The sequence below is a fragment of the Pipistrellus hanaki genome (genome assembly GCF_964339955.1).
Source record: "Pipistrellus hanaki genome assembly, chromosome: 14".
NCBI classification, from domain to species: domain Eukaryota; kingdom Metazoa; phylum Chordata; class Mammalia; order Chiroptera; family Vespertilionidae; genus Pipistrellus; species Pipistrellus hanaki.
In genome coordinates this window covers 18,983,743-19,000,243 of record NC_140516.1, presented here as the reverse complement: position 1 = coordinate 19,000,243, position 16,501 = coordinate 18,983,743, and the positions used below count along the sequence as shown (strand labels likewise).

General features: G+C 40.3%; 1 protein-coding gene across 5 annotated transcripts in view; it reads right to left on the bottom strand.

The window, feature by feature from the left end:
- CTNNA3 (catenin alpha 3) overlaps positions 1-16,501 on the bottom strand; it is a 1,202,853-nt gene that overhangs the window by 1,094,276 nt on the left and 92,076 nt on the right. For all 5 annotated transcript variants that reach the window (XR_014796805.1, XM_084904252.1, XM_084904255.1 and 2 more), the window contains one exon: positions 12,901-13,020. Coding sequence is in view for 4 of the 5 variants with exons in the window: in XM_084904252.1 (XP_084760378.1) it covers positions 12,901-13,020 (120 nt within the window). In the remaining variant the exon portion in view is untranslated. The remainder of the gene's footprint in view (positions 1-12,900; positions 13,021-16,501) is intronic.

The following is a 16,501-nucleotide window of genomic DNA, read 5'->3' as shown; positions in this document are numbered from 1 at the left end:
GCTACACGGTGGGTCTGTGCATGTTCAGAGCTCTGCTGTCAGAACTGAGGGCCTCATCTAAGCAGCATCAACACGTCCTTTGAATTTCATCCAGCAGCGTGCTAGAGGGGCTGCCAGCACTACCACAGGAGAGCTGGAGCAGCCACCTTCTGCCTGACAAGGACAGGGTAACAGCCACTGCAATGCTTTCTGACTGTGCAGGCAGCTGGGGATGCACAGCTAGGCACACAGACTAACAAGGATCTGTTAGAAATTATGGTTTCCACCATGTTATAGTAACTATGGGACTGAGCTTGCTTTTCTGACATCAAGGCTGCTGAGTCAAAACCAGCTGATCCCTTGGTCAGTTCATCCAAGTCACAGTGGACAGTGCTGGGCTACCATGCTACATTCTTATTCTCCTTGAGACTCTGTGGCTCTCCTGTTCAATGTGCTCTCTTTTGTCTCTCATCTGTGACAAAGACATGCAAAGGACAACGTTTACAGCTGCTGAAACATGCAATCTACAAAAACAATAGACATTGGAAGAAGCATGTCCCTTCACGGGACAGAAAAACAGCAAAATAAATGATAAAATTTGTGATGAACGTTATTATCGTAAGGATCACATCTTTTCTGTCCTGCACAAAGGCACAAACCTTACTACTAGATCATCGCTCAAATCCAGAATATGTACTAAATATTGACTGTGCTCCAAGGACTGTTCTGGCTTTTGAGAGACAGCTGGAATAATGCTCTCCTCCATGGCTTCAACGTCCCTGGCACCTAAAAGTGGCTCAAGGACCAGCAGCACCAGTGCCGCTGAGAGCATGTCTGGCTCTCCAAACCTATGAAATCAAAACTTGGAGCATACCAAAAATCCCTACATTATTTGTACATGTGTTCAAGTTTAGAAAGCATGGTTTTAAAGGGCATGTTTAAAGGACATGGGACCTAAAATGTGTCCAAAAAAGAAAAATTCCTATGCAGTAGAAAAGAAAAAAAAAGTGTTTTCTGTATTATTTGTGTACCCATGTATTGAATGAGTTGAACCAGATGACACCTGCAATTCCTCTTCTAAAATATAATATTAAATTTTTTTAAATGTTACTACTGAATGATTTTCATTTGTGGGCCCATCGATGTCTATATACTATATATTGTATATTTGTTAAAAGCACCTTTGCTGTTCCTACAGCTTGAAATGAAACCCAACCCCCTAGGTGACCCTATAGTTCCAAAGCAACAAGGTTCCTACAGACTCAGTGAAGTCCAAGTCTTGGCTGGTCCTCTTTCCTCCTGGTGAAAATTGTATGCTGGTCCAGATTCCTAGGACCCAACCTGAACGACCAGTAACTCCTATTGTGATGTAAGCACAATCACAAAGAAATGGACATCACTGAAAACCCCTGTGTGCTGCATCCGCAGGTGAGTCCTTCTGCACGTTTCTATGGACAATCAATAGCAGCCCCTTGTGTCTCCTTGTGGAAGAAAGTGGAGATGAGAGTGGCCAAGACTTTACCTACACCAGTGGTCGGCAAACTGCAGCTCGCAAGCCACATATGGCTCTTTGGCCCTTTGAATTTTTAGCGAAGGCCAGCTTAGGAGCACCCTAATTAAGTTCATAACAACGTACCTACCTATATATTGATAGTTTAAGTTTAAAAAATCTGGCTCTCAAAAGAAATTGCAATCGTTGTGCTATTGATATTTGGCTCTGTTGACTAATGAGTTTGCCAACCACTGACCTACATTACACCCTGCATTGGGACAGGAGAGAGCAGAGGCTCCTCTGAAGCAAATCACACTCTCAGGCTCCCGAGGGACTCGGAGGGACACCTTCATTCCACACCCGCCTGCGTGAAGGAGAAGGTCCTGCATGAGCACCTGGCGGAGGTCACAACAGAGGAAATGCTCCTAGGATGCAGGAGCCAACAGACGTGTGACTCTTCTCGGAGAGAACGAGTTACGTCTCCACAGGGGCTGCCCACCCTCGGAGCCTTCCGTGCCAGCCACAGCTGAGCTCTAACACTAGGAACTATTTCTGCAGCCAGCCTGATCTCCAGGAGCAGACAGCTTTTCCAAAGGGAGAGGAACGCTCCTCAGATCTGCAGGTCCTTTCTCGCGTTAGGGTTCAAACAAGAGACATCAATCAATCGATACACAACTGGCTGGAGAAAGACAAGCACCACATGATTTTGCCCATATGTGGAGTCTAATGGGCAAAATAAATTAACCAACAAACTGCAAAGGGGTAAAGAAAGAACTCAGATACAGACAACAGTGTTGGGAGGGTCAGAAGGAAAGAGGGAGGTGGAGGCAGAGAAGGGCAAAGGGGGAATAAATGGTGGCGGAAAGAGACTTGACTTTGAGTGGTGGACCACAACGCAGTATGCAAATGATGTTGTACATTTGAAAACTGTGCCATTTTATTATCCAATGTCACCCTGATAAATTCAATTTAAAAATACACACACACACACACACACACACACACACACACACACACACACACGCCGATACCAATTTGGCTCAGTGGATAGAGCGTCGGCCTGTGGACTGAAAGGTCCCAGGTTCGATTCCGGTCAGGGGCATGTACCTTGGTTGCGGGCACATCCCCGGTGTGGGGTGTGCAGGAGGCAGCTGGTCGATGTTTCTCTCTCATCGATGTTTCTAGCTCTCTGTCCCTCTACCTTCCTCTCTGTAAAAAATCAATAAAATATATTTTTTTTAAAAAAAATACACACACATAACTGGCTGACTTGGGTTAAGAAACTCACAAAAGAACCAAAGAAAATATCATTCATGTTACTGTCCAGCTCTGCCATTACAAAGCGTGTAGCCTTGTACAAGATATCTAATCTTTTGGGGGCTCATGTATTCTCATCTCTAAAATAAAAAACACTGAGTTAGATAAATTCTAAAGTCTCCTTGGTTTAAGGTTCTCTGGTTCTTGTGTACTTCACTTTGCATCTTAAGCCATCAGAGCTCATCATCTTAGCTGCGAAAAGTTATCTTTTTTTTTGCAAACACAGATTATTTTCAAACAAAGCAGGCTGGAGCAGACATTTTCCGAGGTAACTCTTTCAGGACTTGAACTTATCAATACCAACTTGTTACTCTTATGGACTTAGGTATGTCAATAGTAGACATACCTAAGTGGATGCAAACACTAAAGATTTTTTTTTTTTTGCCACCTCTGAAATTCCTATCAGCACTGTAAATTTTGAAAACAACCTATAACAAAGTATTAGCTATTTCTATAAGCATTCCCCACTATAAGGTAGCTATAAGCTGCCCACAAGGCAAACTCTCATACAGCAAACAACCTTGTAAAAAAATAAATCTTTCCAGGTGCATGAAAATCAGCCAGTATGAGCTGGATTCAACAGCTTTCTACCTAAATGTCACCAATAAACAACCCCAGAACCAACAGGTGGAAATTGGAAGATCAGTAGGAAGCCAAAAACCAGGTATTACAGGCTTTATTAGGAGGAAGACCTGCCGGGCTGTCTCGCAAAGGGAGAGGAGCCACCGTGCAGAGGTGAACACGCCTTTTGAGGGGAGGAATGGGAGCTTAGGGCACTAGAGAGGTGCTGATTGATGCCTTAAATAGTCCATATAAGGTACAGAGTTAGGAACAAGGGCTTAGGGCAGTGGTTGGCAAACTCATTAGTCAACAGATCCAAATATCAACAGTACAACGATTGAAATTTCTTTTGAGAGCCAAAATTTTTAAACTTAAATTTCTTCTAACGCCACTTCTTCAAAATAGACTCACGCAGGCCGTGGTCTTTTGTGGAAGAGCCACACTCAAGGGGCCAAAGAGCCGCATGAGGCTCGCGAGCCACAGTTTGCAGACCATGGGTCTGGGGTATTTGGCAGGTGCTGATTGGTGATTCAATGTATAGTCCATATAAGGTACATGGTTAGGCACTCGGGTATTTCCGGGCTGCAGGTTACGTCATGTTTACTGTTATTCCTCCCACCAGTTAGGGGAAGGGAGGATCTATCAGAAACAGAATAGCAAACCTTAGAACTTAGAAGCTTTCTCTATGTTTTTACTTTACTAATAAAAGTGCCTACGTGTCATGACCATTACTGTATCCAATATGGAAATCAAACTTTAGGAGAACAAATAACTAATAGGCATCATTTTAATCATTTGATTTTAAATAAACCGTGACGTTCTTACATAAAAATCCATAAGGTTTTTTAACTTCAGACTATAAAGATTTACATTTTATGAAGTAATGAAAATGGTTGGATGGCTATTGCAATAAGCTAGAAATTAGGAAATGTGAGTATTAATTCTGAATCTGCTGCCATCTCAGAATGGCCTTGAATCCACTCTTCTCCTCCTTCTCTTCTCCTCTCTCTCTCTCTCCATCAGAAAATTGAAGAATTAATGACATGTCATCTCTTTTTTTTTTTACTGTGTACACATGAATTAAAATGTAATTGCACATGTGGTAGGCAGAATAACACATGTTTGTGTTGGTTTGAACATAGCTGTAGCACCCTGTTTTAAAATTAAACATGTTTTATACCTGTGCAATGAATTTTTAAATAATGTCTGAAATGCTTTCGGATCTTCAGAAAGAGTTTTGTACATGACATAAATAATTATTTTACTTGATTGGGCAAGCAAGAAACAGAATATCATCTAAGATAGACATGAATATTTTATATAGCAATTTTAGCTTCATTTACTCTTAAAAGGAATAATTCAATCAGAATTCTTTCAAGAGAATTGTTTTAATTACAGAACAAAGGAGGAAAGGATCTTTTCCCAGTTGAGCTATTAACATATTTCATTGAACGAAAGCCATTTAAGTGAATCTGTTGCTTATTTTTCTATATGGTTAGCCCTTTCCCTTAGTGCTCCTTCAGTTCAGTGCAATAATCATACTCTTTCATAGATTGCCTCTATATAATCCCAGATGCATATGTGCTTCATCTTTAAAGGTTTTAAGTAAAATATATTTACAACCTCCATTTCAGTGTTAATGTAAATGAGAAGATAGTTCTACGTTATATTGTTCTTACACATAAGCACCTCCCGGTGCTATCACTGCATGCTCCCTTATCCTAGATCCGTGGTAGGCAAACTGCGGCTCAAGAGCCACATGTAGCTCTTTGGCCGCATGAGTGTGGCTCTTAGGCCAGCTTAAGAGTACCCTAATTAAGTTAATAACAATGTACTTACCTATATAGTTTAAGTTTAAAAAATTTGGCTCTAAAAGGAAATTTCAATCGCTGTACTGTTGATATTTGGCTCTGTTTACTAATGAGTTTGCCAACCACAGTCCTAGATGATCCATAGCAATTTTATTGCTGTAAGTCTTTCCATGGTTGAAGACTATCATTGGAATTTACCAACTTCCTCTTCTCTGTGTGCTATAGCACACCTACAACAAGGATGCCACTTCGATGTGTTTTGCTGAGCACTGTTTTCACAGGAGGCCTCCACTGGTATCTGGATTCCTCCTGGTTCTTAAGTTCCAAGGAAAGCCCAGGATCATCATCTGTGTGGTCAGTCATTACCCACCTGGAATTTTATTTTCAAAGCAAGGGTGTTAACCCACAGTCCTTCTCACTAAATAAATTTCATCTAACTTGCTTCTGTGTCTTCATTGGTCAGGGATCATTTTAAATTCAATTTCTATTCTACAAGGTAAAATATGTGTACTCTTCTGGTTTTCAAGTTATGTAAAGGGGTTAACTCACTACGCTCAGCAGAAGAAAAAGGCAGTCCTTTGCTCCTGAATAACATCACTAAAGAGAGCACACTGTGGTGCTGTGTCATTTCGCCTGGGACCAAGGGAAGTTAGGTACACAGCAGGTAATTATTACATGAGTTGGGATTTACCCGGAACATTGGGCCTGAGACGACGTTATTTCCACCACAGATAGCCCTGGCATGATACTCAGGACCTTAATTTCACTGCCCAACTGGAGACATCACCTGAGAAACACATTAGAACCAAATACTATTGCAACTCCTTCCTCAAGGGGGATCATTATTTTTTGTGACATAGATCACCAGCAGCTCAGTTACATATGTCCAGAAATATCCCATCCTATCTGTTCAGGACAGTACTGGATTGTATGGGCAGTACAAAAGTTTACACAATAGAAAACATAGCCTTTTTGGAACTTATAAACCATTTAAGAAGATGACTTACAAGACTAACACAAAAATATTATAATAGCCACCACTTTTACTAAGAATATGCCAGGCTCAGCCTTAAGTCTCTTATTCCTTTGAAGTACTTAAGATATATATGTATACCTTATACTTTATAAATTGTTTTTATGAAATAGGGCGTAAGTTAGCTACACAATTCACTGCATCCGTCATGTTAAAACTTGAATTAGCCATAAATACACAAAAATCATAAACAAACCACTTCTGAGCAAAGATAAAATGTCTAATGTGGATGACCTGCAAAGTAGAAGCTCTTTACCTTAAGCATCAATAAAAAGAAAATTTTTAAATAGCACAAAAGGATGAGTATGATCTGTTGTGTACACTGAATTGAACCTTTGGCACTAGGAACCTGAGCATTAACACATGTTATAAAGGTGCAGACTATCAAAGGAATAGAACCACCAGCATTCAAAAGCAGCTTTGTCAACTAGGCAATAGGACACTACAGTATGCCTCATGCCCTAGGCAATACAAATAGTCTCACAAGATTTGAGCGACTTGGTAGTGTGACTACAAAGTCCACACTCTAACCTGCACTACATGGATCCTCAGTGACTCCATAATCAATGAGATGCTAAATTGTAGGGCACAGATACAAGCTAAGAAGGAAGAGTTTAAATATTGACTAGAAGTCACAGGATAAAGTGTTATGAGGGAGATTGGACTTCAGTTTGACTTCATAGCATGATTAAATAAGTAATTAGAAAGGGGGCAGATATTCTAAATATCAAATTAAAACACCTTGTGAAAGGTCAGAGGAAAGAACAGTATGCATGATCAGGGAAACAAGAGGAAGATGGGCACAGCCTACAGTTCCTTTCAAGGTGTACAAATTCATGCACTTGGCCCCTAGTATCAACTATAAGTTACATCAAAGGACTTCAGAAGCCTCTGGCAAGGGATGTGTCTTACAATGCTGTTTTAAGTACTAAGGATAGAAAAAGAGGTAAGAAAAGAAAACAAGACAGTGAAATCTCAGACATGTTTTTGTTGACACATCTCCTCAGGCAAGAGAAACAAAAAATAAATAAATAAACAAATGGGACTACATCACACTAAAACATTTTTGCACAGCAAAGGAAACCATCAACAAAACGGAAAGACAACCCACAGAATGGAAGAACATATTCACCATGACATATCTGATAAGGGGTTGATGTCCAAAATTTATAAATAACTTATACAACTCACCCTAGCCAGTTTTGTTCAGTGGATAGAGCGTCAGCCTGAGGAGCAACGATTCCTGAGTTCGATTCCAGTCAAGGGCATGTACTTTGGTTGCAGACTCCTCCCCAACCTGAGCCCTTGTTAGAGCTTGTACAGGAGACAACCAATCGATGTGCTTCTCTCACATCAATGTTTTTCTCTGTTTTTCCCTCTCTCTTCCACCCTCCCTACAAATCAATGGAAAATATCCTTGGGCAAGGATTAACAAAAGTAAATAAATAAGAACTTATACAACTCAACATCCAAAGAAACAAACAAACAATCCAATTTTTAAAAATGGGCAAAGGACCTGAATAGACACTTCTTCAAAGAGGACATACAGATGACCAACACACATATGAAAAGATGCTCAATGTCACTGATTATCAGAGAAATACAAATACAAATAAAAGCCACAGTGAGTATCATCTCACACCTGTCAGAATGGCTACCATCAATAAACCTACAAACAGCAAGTGCTGGCGAGGAAGTGGAGAAAAGGGAGCCCTGGTGCACTGTTGGTAGGAATGCAGATTGGTGCAGCCACTATAGAAAGCAGTATGGAGTTACCTCAAAAAATTAAAAATGGAACTGCCTTATGAACCAGAGATTCCACTTCTGGGAATTTATCTAAAGAAACCCAAAACACTAATTTGAAAGATTATATGCACCCTCTTATTCATTGCAGCTTTACTTACAATAGCCAAGATCTGGAAACAGCCCAAGTGCCCATCAGTAGCTGAGCGGATAAAATAGCTGTGGTACATTTACACAATGGAATACTACTCAGTTGTTAAAAGGGGGGAGGGGCAGTGGTAGAAATCTTACCTTTTACAGTAGCATGGATGGTCCTGGAGAGCATTGTGCTAAGTGAAATAAGCCAGTCAGAGAAAGACAAGTACCATGTGATTTCACTTACATGTGAAATCTAATTAATAAAATGAACTAACAAGCAAAATAGAGACTGGCGGTATTGGGGATGGATGGGGAATAGAGCAAAAAAGAGGGGGGGGAAATCAAGACAACAGTGTGATGATTGCCATGGGGAGGGAGAGGAAGGTGGAAGAGGTTATGGGGAGATAATGTGATGGACACAGACTTGACTGGGGATGGTGCACACACAATACAGTGCACAGATGATGTGTTATAGAACTGTGCACCTGAAACCTGTATAGTTAAGTTAACCATTGACACTCCAATATATTCATTTAAAACTTATATTAAAATAAAAAGGAATTGGAGCCCATGTTATCAAACTTTATTTTATTTTATTCCACCCAATCAAAGCCCCAAGGGAATCTCTTCATTTATAACTTCTCAAATTAATACATAAACCTGGGCTCTATATAATAGCTGAAACTTGCTATTACCATTCTATGTAACATCAACCAGGAGGATAAAAACCAAGCAGTCCAAGCACATAAACTCTAAGATTACACCCCAGATATTAAACACTGAGAAAGTATCTAGATTCTCCAGTTAATCCTGCTTTGTCATCATTTACTTCAAGCTGACTGGTCCTGGAAAACCTACCACCTCATCTATCATGGCTTCCGCTCACCTTTTCCTCCCAAGGCTGTTCTCCCCATTACTCTTTCTGACAGTGGGAAAATGGAGAGATGCTTGTGCCCCAGCTAAAATACAGCCTGCAGAGAGCTGGAGTGTAAGCACTCACTCTTTTAAAGACGAAAGGAAGGAAAGGAACAGCTGAGCTCACACCTAGGAGAGAGAGTGTACAACCAACCCCAAAACAGAGTTCAAAGAATAGAACAAGATTCTCCAGGCATCTGTCTGGCCCAGAGACAGAAATCTCTCAAAACTATGTTTAAAATGTCACAGAAAAAAGCAAAGAACACAAAGCCTCATGAACGAGTCCAAAATGATCATTATAGTCGATTCAATGAACATCCGTAACTCGTAGTTAAGGTAGCATTGATATGCTGTCACGTTCATATTTTGTAAAGAAATGGATGGGAAATGAAACCTGTCAGCAGAAAACCTAACTAATGCATACTTCTAGGGGTAATCTGTCAGCCTTTGGCATTCAGGAAGCCCAAGGGTTAATGCCCTTATGAATTTTTTACATGTGGTAACATCCATTTTAATTGCCGGTAATCTGAGGCCATAAACTTTTGTGTGCTTTCTTGTTCATGGCACCCGCAGCACCAACACGCATCTATTGCGCGCCTGCCATGGGCCGGTTCGGCTGTGAGCACCGCAGAGCAGGCAGCAGCGAAGGTGACGGATGAGGCCCTGTCCTCACAGAGCCTCTGCGCTGTCACAGCGAGGAATGATGAATACGGTTGGACCAGAAAACAAGCCATGACTAATTCTCCTGGACAAAGACTCCTGCCAGAGAAGGCAGAAGCTTTCTTGCTGTATTGCAATTTTACAGATTCCTGGATCTTTTCCAGTGGGGGAAACTCACTGGTGGGTGTTTGGAGGTTTGGGGGCTTCGGAGGGACAGGATAGGCAATAAAAGGGCAAATCTCACCAAGTCAGGGAAGAGCAAATGTTCTGACTCTGAACCCTGCCCACCCAGGAAGCAGCAATTCCTCGGGGGCTTTCATACAGAAGAGCAGGGTTCATGTTACAAGTTTCTAGAAAGTTCTGCTAGTTTCAGAAGTAAAATGGGAAGTAAACAAAATTTGTCTTTGCTGTTCTCTGCCATCTCCCTCATTCACTATGTCTTCTTGTAGCCTCTCCTTTTTTCTGCCTTTTTCTATTTTGAGATGTTTTTTAATTTTTCAAAATCAACCTTTTAACTTAATAGATGCACATAGTATAAAACCAAGCACAGTTTAGCTTCACTCACTTTATCCCTTCTATCTTATCCCTATTGGTCTCTTCCCTCTTTCTCCATCACTCTGTGGTCCATGACTTCCCACCATCCTCCTCTTTCTGGCCACCTCCTTCCAATTTCCCTTCTATCTTTTCAGTAGGCATTGAAAAAAAGGATCAGTAGGTATAGGAAGAGATGGAGTCAATAAGACAAGGGATTGACAGTATGTTATCTGCTCAGGGAAGCCCATTTTATAAGGATTTGGCCCTTTGAGCTTAAAATCTGCTTCGTGTGAATAAATTTCACTAGAACTAGAGTTGCTAGACATAACACTTAAAAAATTGAGTAGTCAAGTTTCATACATTTTCTTAGCTGTCTGAACAGAATCTTTCAAAAATCCTTTCGTGGTTTCGTATATACTGCACAATATGCATGAGAGAAAGAGAGAGAACTCGGTGGCATTTTCAAATGTTTCTTTAAGCCCTGGGTCTGGCCTCTCCTAAAATTGCTTTCTTTCCGCACGCCTGGAACTCCACTTTACTACCCCCAGCCTGGCTTCCTGCAGGGATACCGGGAACGAGACCACGGAAAAGCCCAGGTTTGGAGTCAGACTGGTTTACCCTGGAAGACCAGCTTCATGTGTTATTAGCCCAATGATCTCAGGCAAATAACTTAACGCTTTTAACAGTTCTCTCATCTGCAAAATGGTGTTCATAAAACCAAGCCCTTTATAATAACATACGTATTTAATTGTCTAACCCGTAAGTGTATTCATCACACTATGTGGCAGATAGCTGCCATTTACAAAGAGCATAATTAACATATACATACTAGTAAGTATACATATACATATATACATACATACATATATGCACACACACATAAACACACACCCCATGTGCCCATATTATTCTCACATACGCATGCAATTTACCTGTCTGTCCTCAATGCCATTGTCCCAGAGGTCTGTCCTTGAAGCATTCCCATTTTTCCAAAGTGACAATTAGCTAATGTAAGGATCTAATCACTAAGAATGTGCTAATGGGAAAGGATAAGAGGAGGGAACAGTGACTACTGCCTGCCAACTCAGATGCTCCTCGGAGGTAAAATATGGCTCTTGGACACAAAACTGTACTCAAAGTGGCACGGGCCAGAGCAGTGACGCGTGGTGGGAATTCCAAACAGCAGAATCTGGAAGCTCCCTGCAGTAGCTCTCAGTAACTGTGACTGCTTCTGCATGTGCTAATACCTAGGCCCTCGCTAATTTAAAAATAGGTTTAAAAAAATCATAAATGGATAGTGTGTCCTTTTTCATATAGGTTTATTGCATTTGCCCCAGAACTTTCTACAAAACAAATACAGCTCCTAGGTAAATAGGGCCTCGGGAAGGTTAAAGGCTCATGTAAGGTCTGAGGTAAAGCAAAAACTAAAACACAATTCTCTTTTCAAATCTGTATTTCCTGACCATACTGTGTTGGCTTGATGAGGTGTGACTACACATAGGAAGACCCGCTTTGAAAACCCCCCTCCCACAGATCCAAAATCTGTGAAACTGGCAATGGCCAGAGAGTCGCACCTTTTGCCACACTAACAGGAAAGACTCTTAAGTAATGGACTTGGTGCCTGGCCATCCGAGTCAGCCACTTAGTCATTTTTTTAGACGCCATCCATCACTGAGCACATTCCCAAACCTCATGCAACCTCGTTTAAACATCTAACCTGCAGTTCTGATGGGAATAAACGTTTTGTCAAAGTAAAAGCTTGACAACCCTGACACCTAGTGGCTGTGAAGAAACCGATGAAGACCCAGCTTGGGAAAGGTACATACACACAGAGAATTTAATTATTTGTAATATTAAATTAATAGTAATTCTAAAAGCCGCCCGGTTCTATTTGGGCTCGGAATTTCTCTTGGAACCTGTACGAGGAGGCAAAAAGACTTGCATTCGTAAAGCATATTTTCCTTCAACCTTATACATTTAGAAAACTTACTAAATCTTCAGAGATCAAATAAGAAAAGCCAAGGTTGATTCATAGTTTGGCATATCTATGACCTTTTTTCCTTAATATTGAATGACAACCACATCCTTAACCTGGTCTTCGGGGGATTTTTTTCAAGCATCCCCCTGTCAATATAAAAGCCACCTGGTCAAGCATTCACAGGGGTTCTCTTTATGCCAATGAAGCAGTCTTACTTGAAAGGAAGTTGTACCTTTACAGACCAGCAGTTTTCTTTTTTTTCTTTTTTTTCTTTTTTTTCAAATATATTTTATCGATTTTTTTACAGAGAGGAAGGGAGAGATATAGAGAGCTAGAAACGTCGATGAGAGAGAAGCATCGACCAGCTGCCTCCTGCACACCCCCTACTGGGGATGTGCCCGCAACCCAGGTACAATACATGCGCTTGACCAGAATTGAACCTGGGACCTTTCAGTCCGCAGACCGACGCTCTACCACTGAGCCAAACCGGTTTCGGTGCAGTTTTCTTTAAGAGAAGTAAAAGGACACATGTGAAAACCCCTAGAGCACACATCTAAAAGCAAGACTCCTTCAGAGAACGCCGCAGGAAGTCATATGAAGAGACCCATCAACACAGCATAGTGCAACCTATTTCTGCCCTACACATTAGAAGGCAAGTGTCCCAGGCCCACCTAAACGGCCAGGCGTGACAGCAAAAAGCCTGTGTTCATCGCCTCCACCGGGAGAGGCCCACTCCTACCTGCTGGCGTTTGAAGGCTAAATAATCCAAGTTTTCCAGCTCCTTCCCGAGCTTCTGATAGGTTCTCTGGAGGTCAGATTTGTTGGAAACGTTTTTGAGAGATTCAAATGTCCTCTGAAACTGAAATGAAAAACAAAAGCAAATACTTAGTTCAGCAGCCTTATTTTTCCTCATATTTCTAACGAGCTAACACAGAGAAAAGTTGAAACAGATAAAACAAATACAAACTTTCAATAAAATAATTAAAAATGATTATGAAGAAGAAACTGCACACCAATGTTACTGCATAAATAGAAGTCCATTTAGTCCTCATTTCAACAAAAGAATATACTGAATTAAAAAAAAAAAAACTCTTCATGTCTTAGCATACACTACTACTTTTAAAGAAAAAATGTACAATGAATGTATGTATAATTTCAAATCAGAATGAGAAAGTGTTAAAAGAGCTCTCACATTCCAACCATGGAAACAATTTATGTGAAAACAGCTGCTTGTCTCTATAGAAATGTCTATGCAGTTTAGGTACCCAGCTAGTATTAGCCAGAAAGAGCTCTCAGATCTTATTTTTTGGGAAGTTGAGAAAACTAACGTTTTGATGACTCAATCATATGCAGCATGTTCAGCAAACATTTATTCCTTCCTGCTTTATATAACACAGGTGAATTATGAAATCAGTTCTGCTGAATCAGCATGCTTCAGTTCATGGCTTTAAAAAATAGCTTTGATTTTTAGAGAGAGAGAGAAAGGGAGAGGGAAAAAGAGAGAGAAGCCTGGATAAATTGCCTCTTCCACCCACCCCAACTGGGGATCAAACCCACAACCCGGGCTTGTACCCTGACCAGGAATCGAACTGGCAACATTTGGTGTATGGGATGATGCCCATCCAACTGAGCCACATCGGCCTGGGCTTCTGTTCATTTCTAAGTCAGATACTAGATAAAGATAAAGCAGACAAATTGCAGTGAATCACAGAATGCTGTTCTGCTAAGAATAATTAATTAAGCAAAGGGAACTCACAACAAATTGAATTCCTGGTTTATTTTAGTTAAATTAGAGCTTACTTTGGAGGATTAGTGATTGAAAATGTCAAGTAATGTCATTTGCAAGATATTTGCATTTCCTCTCGCTTTGTGTCTTTTGTTTTCCTTATGCTCACTGTGTACCATTAGATAGATTTCTACAGACAGAGGCTTCACCATCTTAAACACACCAGAACTCCACTGTGACTATGATGGTATGAGACAGGCTAATAGGATTTTACAGAATATGATTCAGTTTCCAGGAAAGTGATTTGACCCTTACTATTTCAGACTACATGGAATAAGTCATATTATAATGGCATTCTGTTGAATTAAATCCTCAGTTTCACAAAAGCAACGTGTTTATCTCAAACCAAGATGGCAGAGGAAAAGGAAATAAAAAATAACAGTACTAAGCTTCCACAGCAGGCTGGTAAATTATATTCAACAATGCAATATTTTAGACCCTACTGTGCACAAGGCACTGTGAATATAAAACACGTTTCCTGCACTAAATGAACTTACAGACTGCCGGAGAGCTAGGCATGAAACTCAAAAATAGGAAGGACTCTGACATTTGAGTACCTGTTCAGGTCCAGATACTACTTCATGCTTTTCAATTGAAGTCTCACAGGAACCACAGGAGTCCCTAGGTCCCTTCCCCATTTCACCAGGGAGTCAACTGGACTCCTAGTTTGGACTGGGTTTTGACCACAATGCTGTGCTCTTTCTACTTTATCATTACCTCAGACACAAGGCACAGTCAGTGAAGAGAATGCAAAAAGGAGATAAAAGTAGCATGTGCTGAAACAGAAAAGACTCCCTGATATGAGACCCGGGCCACCTAAGAGACATGAGGGAAACTGAACTGGGCCTCACATCACAGGAAGAGTTTTCAGAGCTTAAATGGGAATCAGTCCCACCCAGCCACAGTCTGCTCACTTTCCCATTTCGTGGCAGAGTAAACGAATTTCTTTAATATAATTTTAATAGCCATTATATTCGCTGTTTATTATGTGGCTGTTTCTGAGCCTTGCTATTCCTTGGTCTATTCTATGTTCAAATCAAAATAATACCAGGACTAAAATTTTAAACTATTTTATCTATAAGTAATACAAACTATTTTGCCAATCAATTTGTTCCCTGAGAAATATTACTCTATTTCTTAAATAGTTCTTCCTCACATCTGTGTGAACTTTTACACAACTCCAAATAGAAATTTCCGGATTAATACATTAGTAAGGCTTCAAAATAAGAATCATGAAAACCGATAATTCCAGATAACCCGTCCACAGCCAAAGAAGTAAAGAGAGAAAATCCAGTAAGGGTGCAAAACCACAAAATGTTTTCATTAAAGGTCAGAGTCTGCATAATGTGGAGATTGTAACTCGAACTTTCATTATAAGGACATACAGCCTCCACTGATTGATACTAAATAGTCCAGAATACTCTAACTGTGATGATTCATTCATTTAAGCAGATTTTTTTTCATTTACAAAAACAAATGATTATCAAGGAGATGTCATAAAATCTGTACAGAAGTCTTGTGTTAGATCCCATTAAAACACACTCCATCAATATCTGCCCACATATACACTTAAAGATGAAAAAGGGTAAAAGCACTAATTTTACCTTATAGATGAAGCATTAGTAAAAAAATTAAATTAAATTAAATTTTAAAATTAAAAAAAGATAAAAATAAGGCAATGCTTACGGTGAGGTTCAGATTTTACTTTAAGACATTTGACATTGACTCAATTTGAAGATTTTTCATTCCAATAGGCCACTGTGCTTGACCATTAAAAGAGACCTCTTGAGATTTTCTACATTAATTCAGTCTATTGTAATTTCATTATATTGACTATTTCTTAAACAATCTCTCAGTTTAAGCTGGCAGGGGTGGGGGGAGGAGGAGGCATTCAATGAATTAAAGAGATTTTAATATTCCTGGATTGTACTTGTTCAAAGTTTTGGGTGGTAATTTAAAATAATTCAAGAACCCCAAAATAATTTGTTGAATGTTGATATTTTTAACTCATGACAGACAAAATGTAAACCTTAAAAAAAAAAAAAAAAAGCCCAGTGAATAAATCTGAACCCAATACAAACATAGGTGTATTCTAAAATATCCAAACTGAATATTAAGATGGTATTTTCTTAAAGGGCTCCACACAGACTCACCCACCCTTGTTTCATTCACCCAATCTTGTTTCTAAAGCAGCCCTTTGAAATGTGCCCCAAATTTACATGAAAAAGGCTCATTTGTTTATAACATTGCTCTGCGGGGGCGGAGGCATGCCTGGATAGTCTCCAGGCACAGAGGCTGGTGGGCACCATCTTTCTGCTCTCTGCTTCCTAAACCTAACAGGTGCCATTTTTCCCTTTTTCTTTTTCTTCTTCTTTTTTTAGAGGTTGCCATCTTTACACTCCCCTTCTGCCTTGCTCCAGCCAGTGGTCACTATCTACACTCTCCCTCGAACAGGCTCCAGAGCACCAGTCTCTCACAAAGAGCAGCATCTCCACATGTGTGGTGCCCTGGGTTTCACATCTGTGGCCCAGTTTCCGTGGTGGCCACCCAGGGG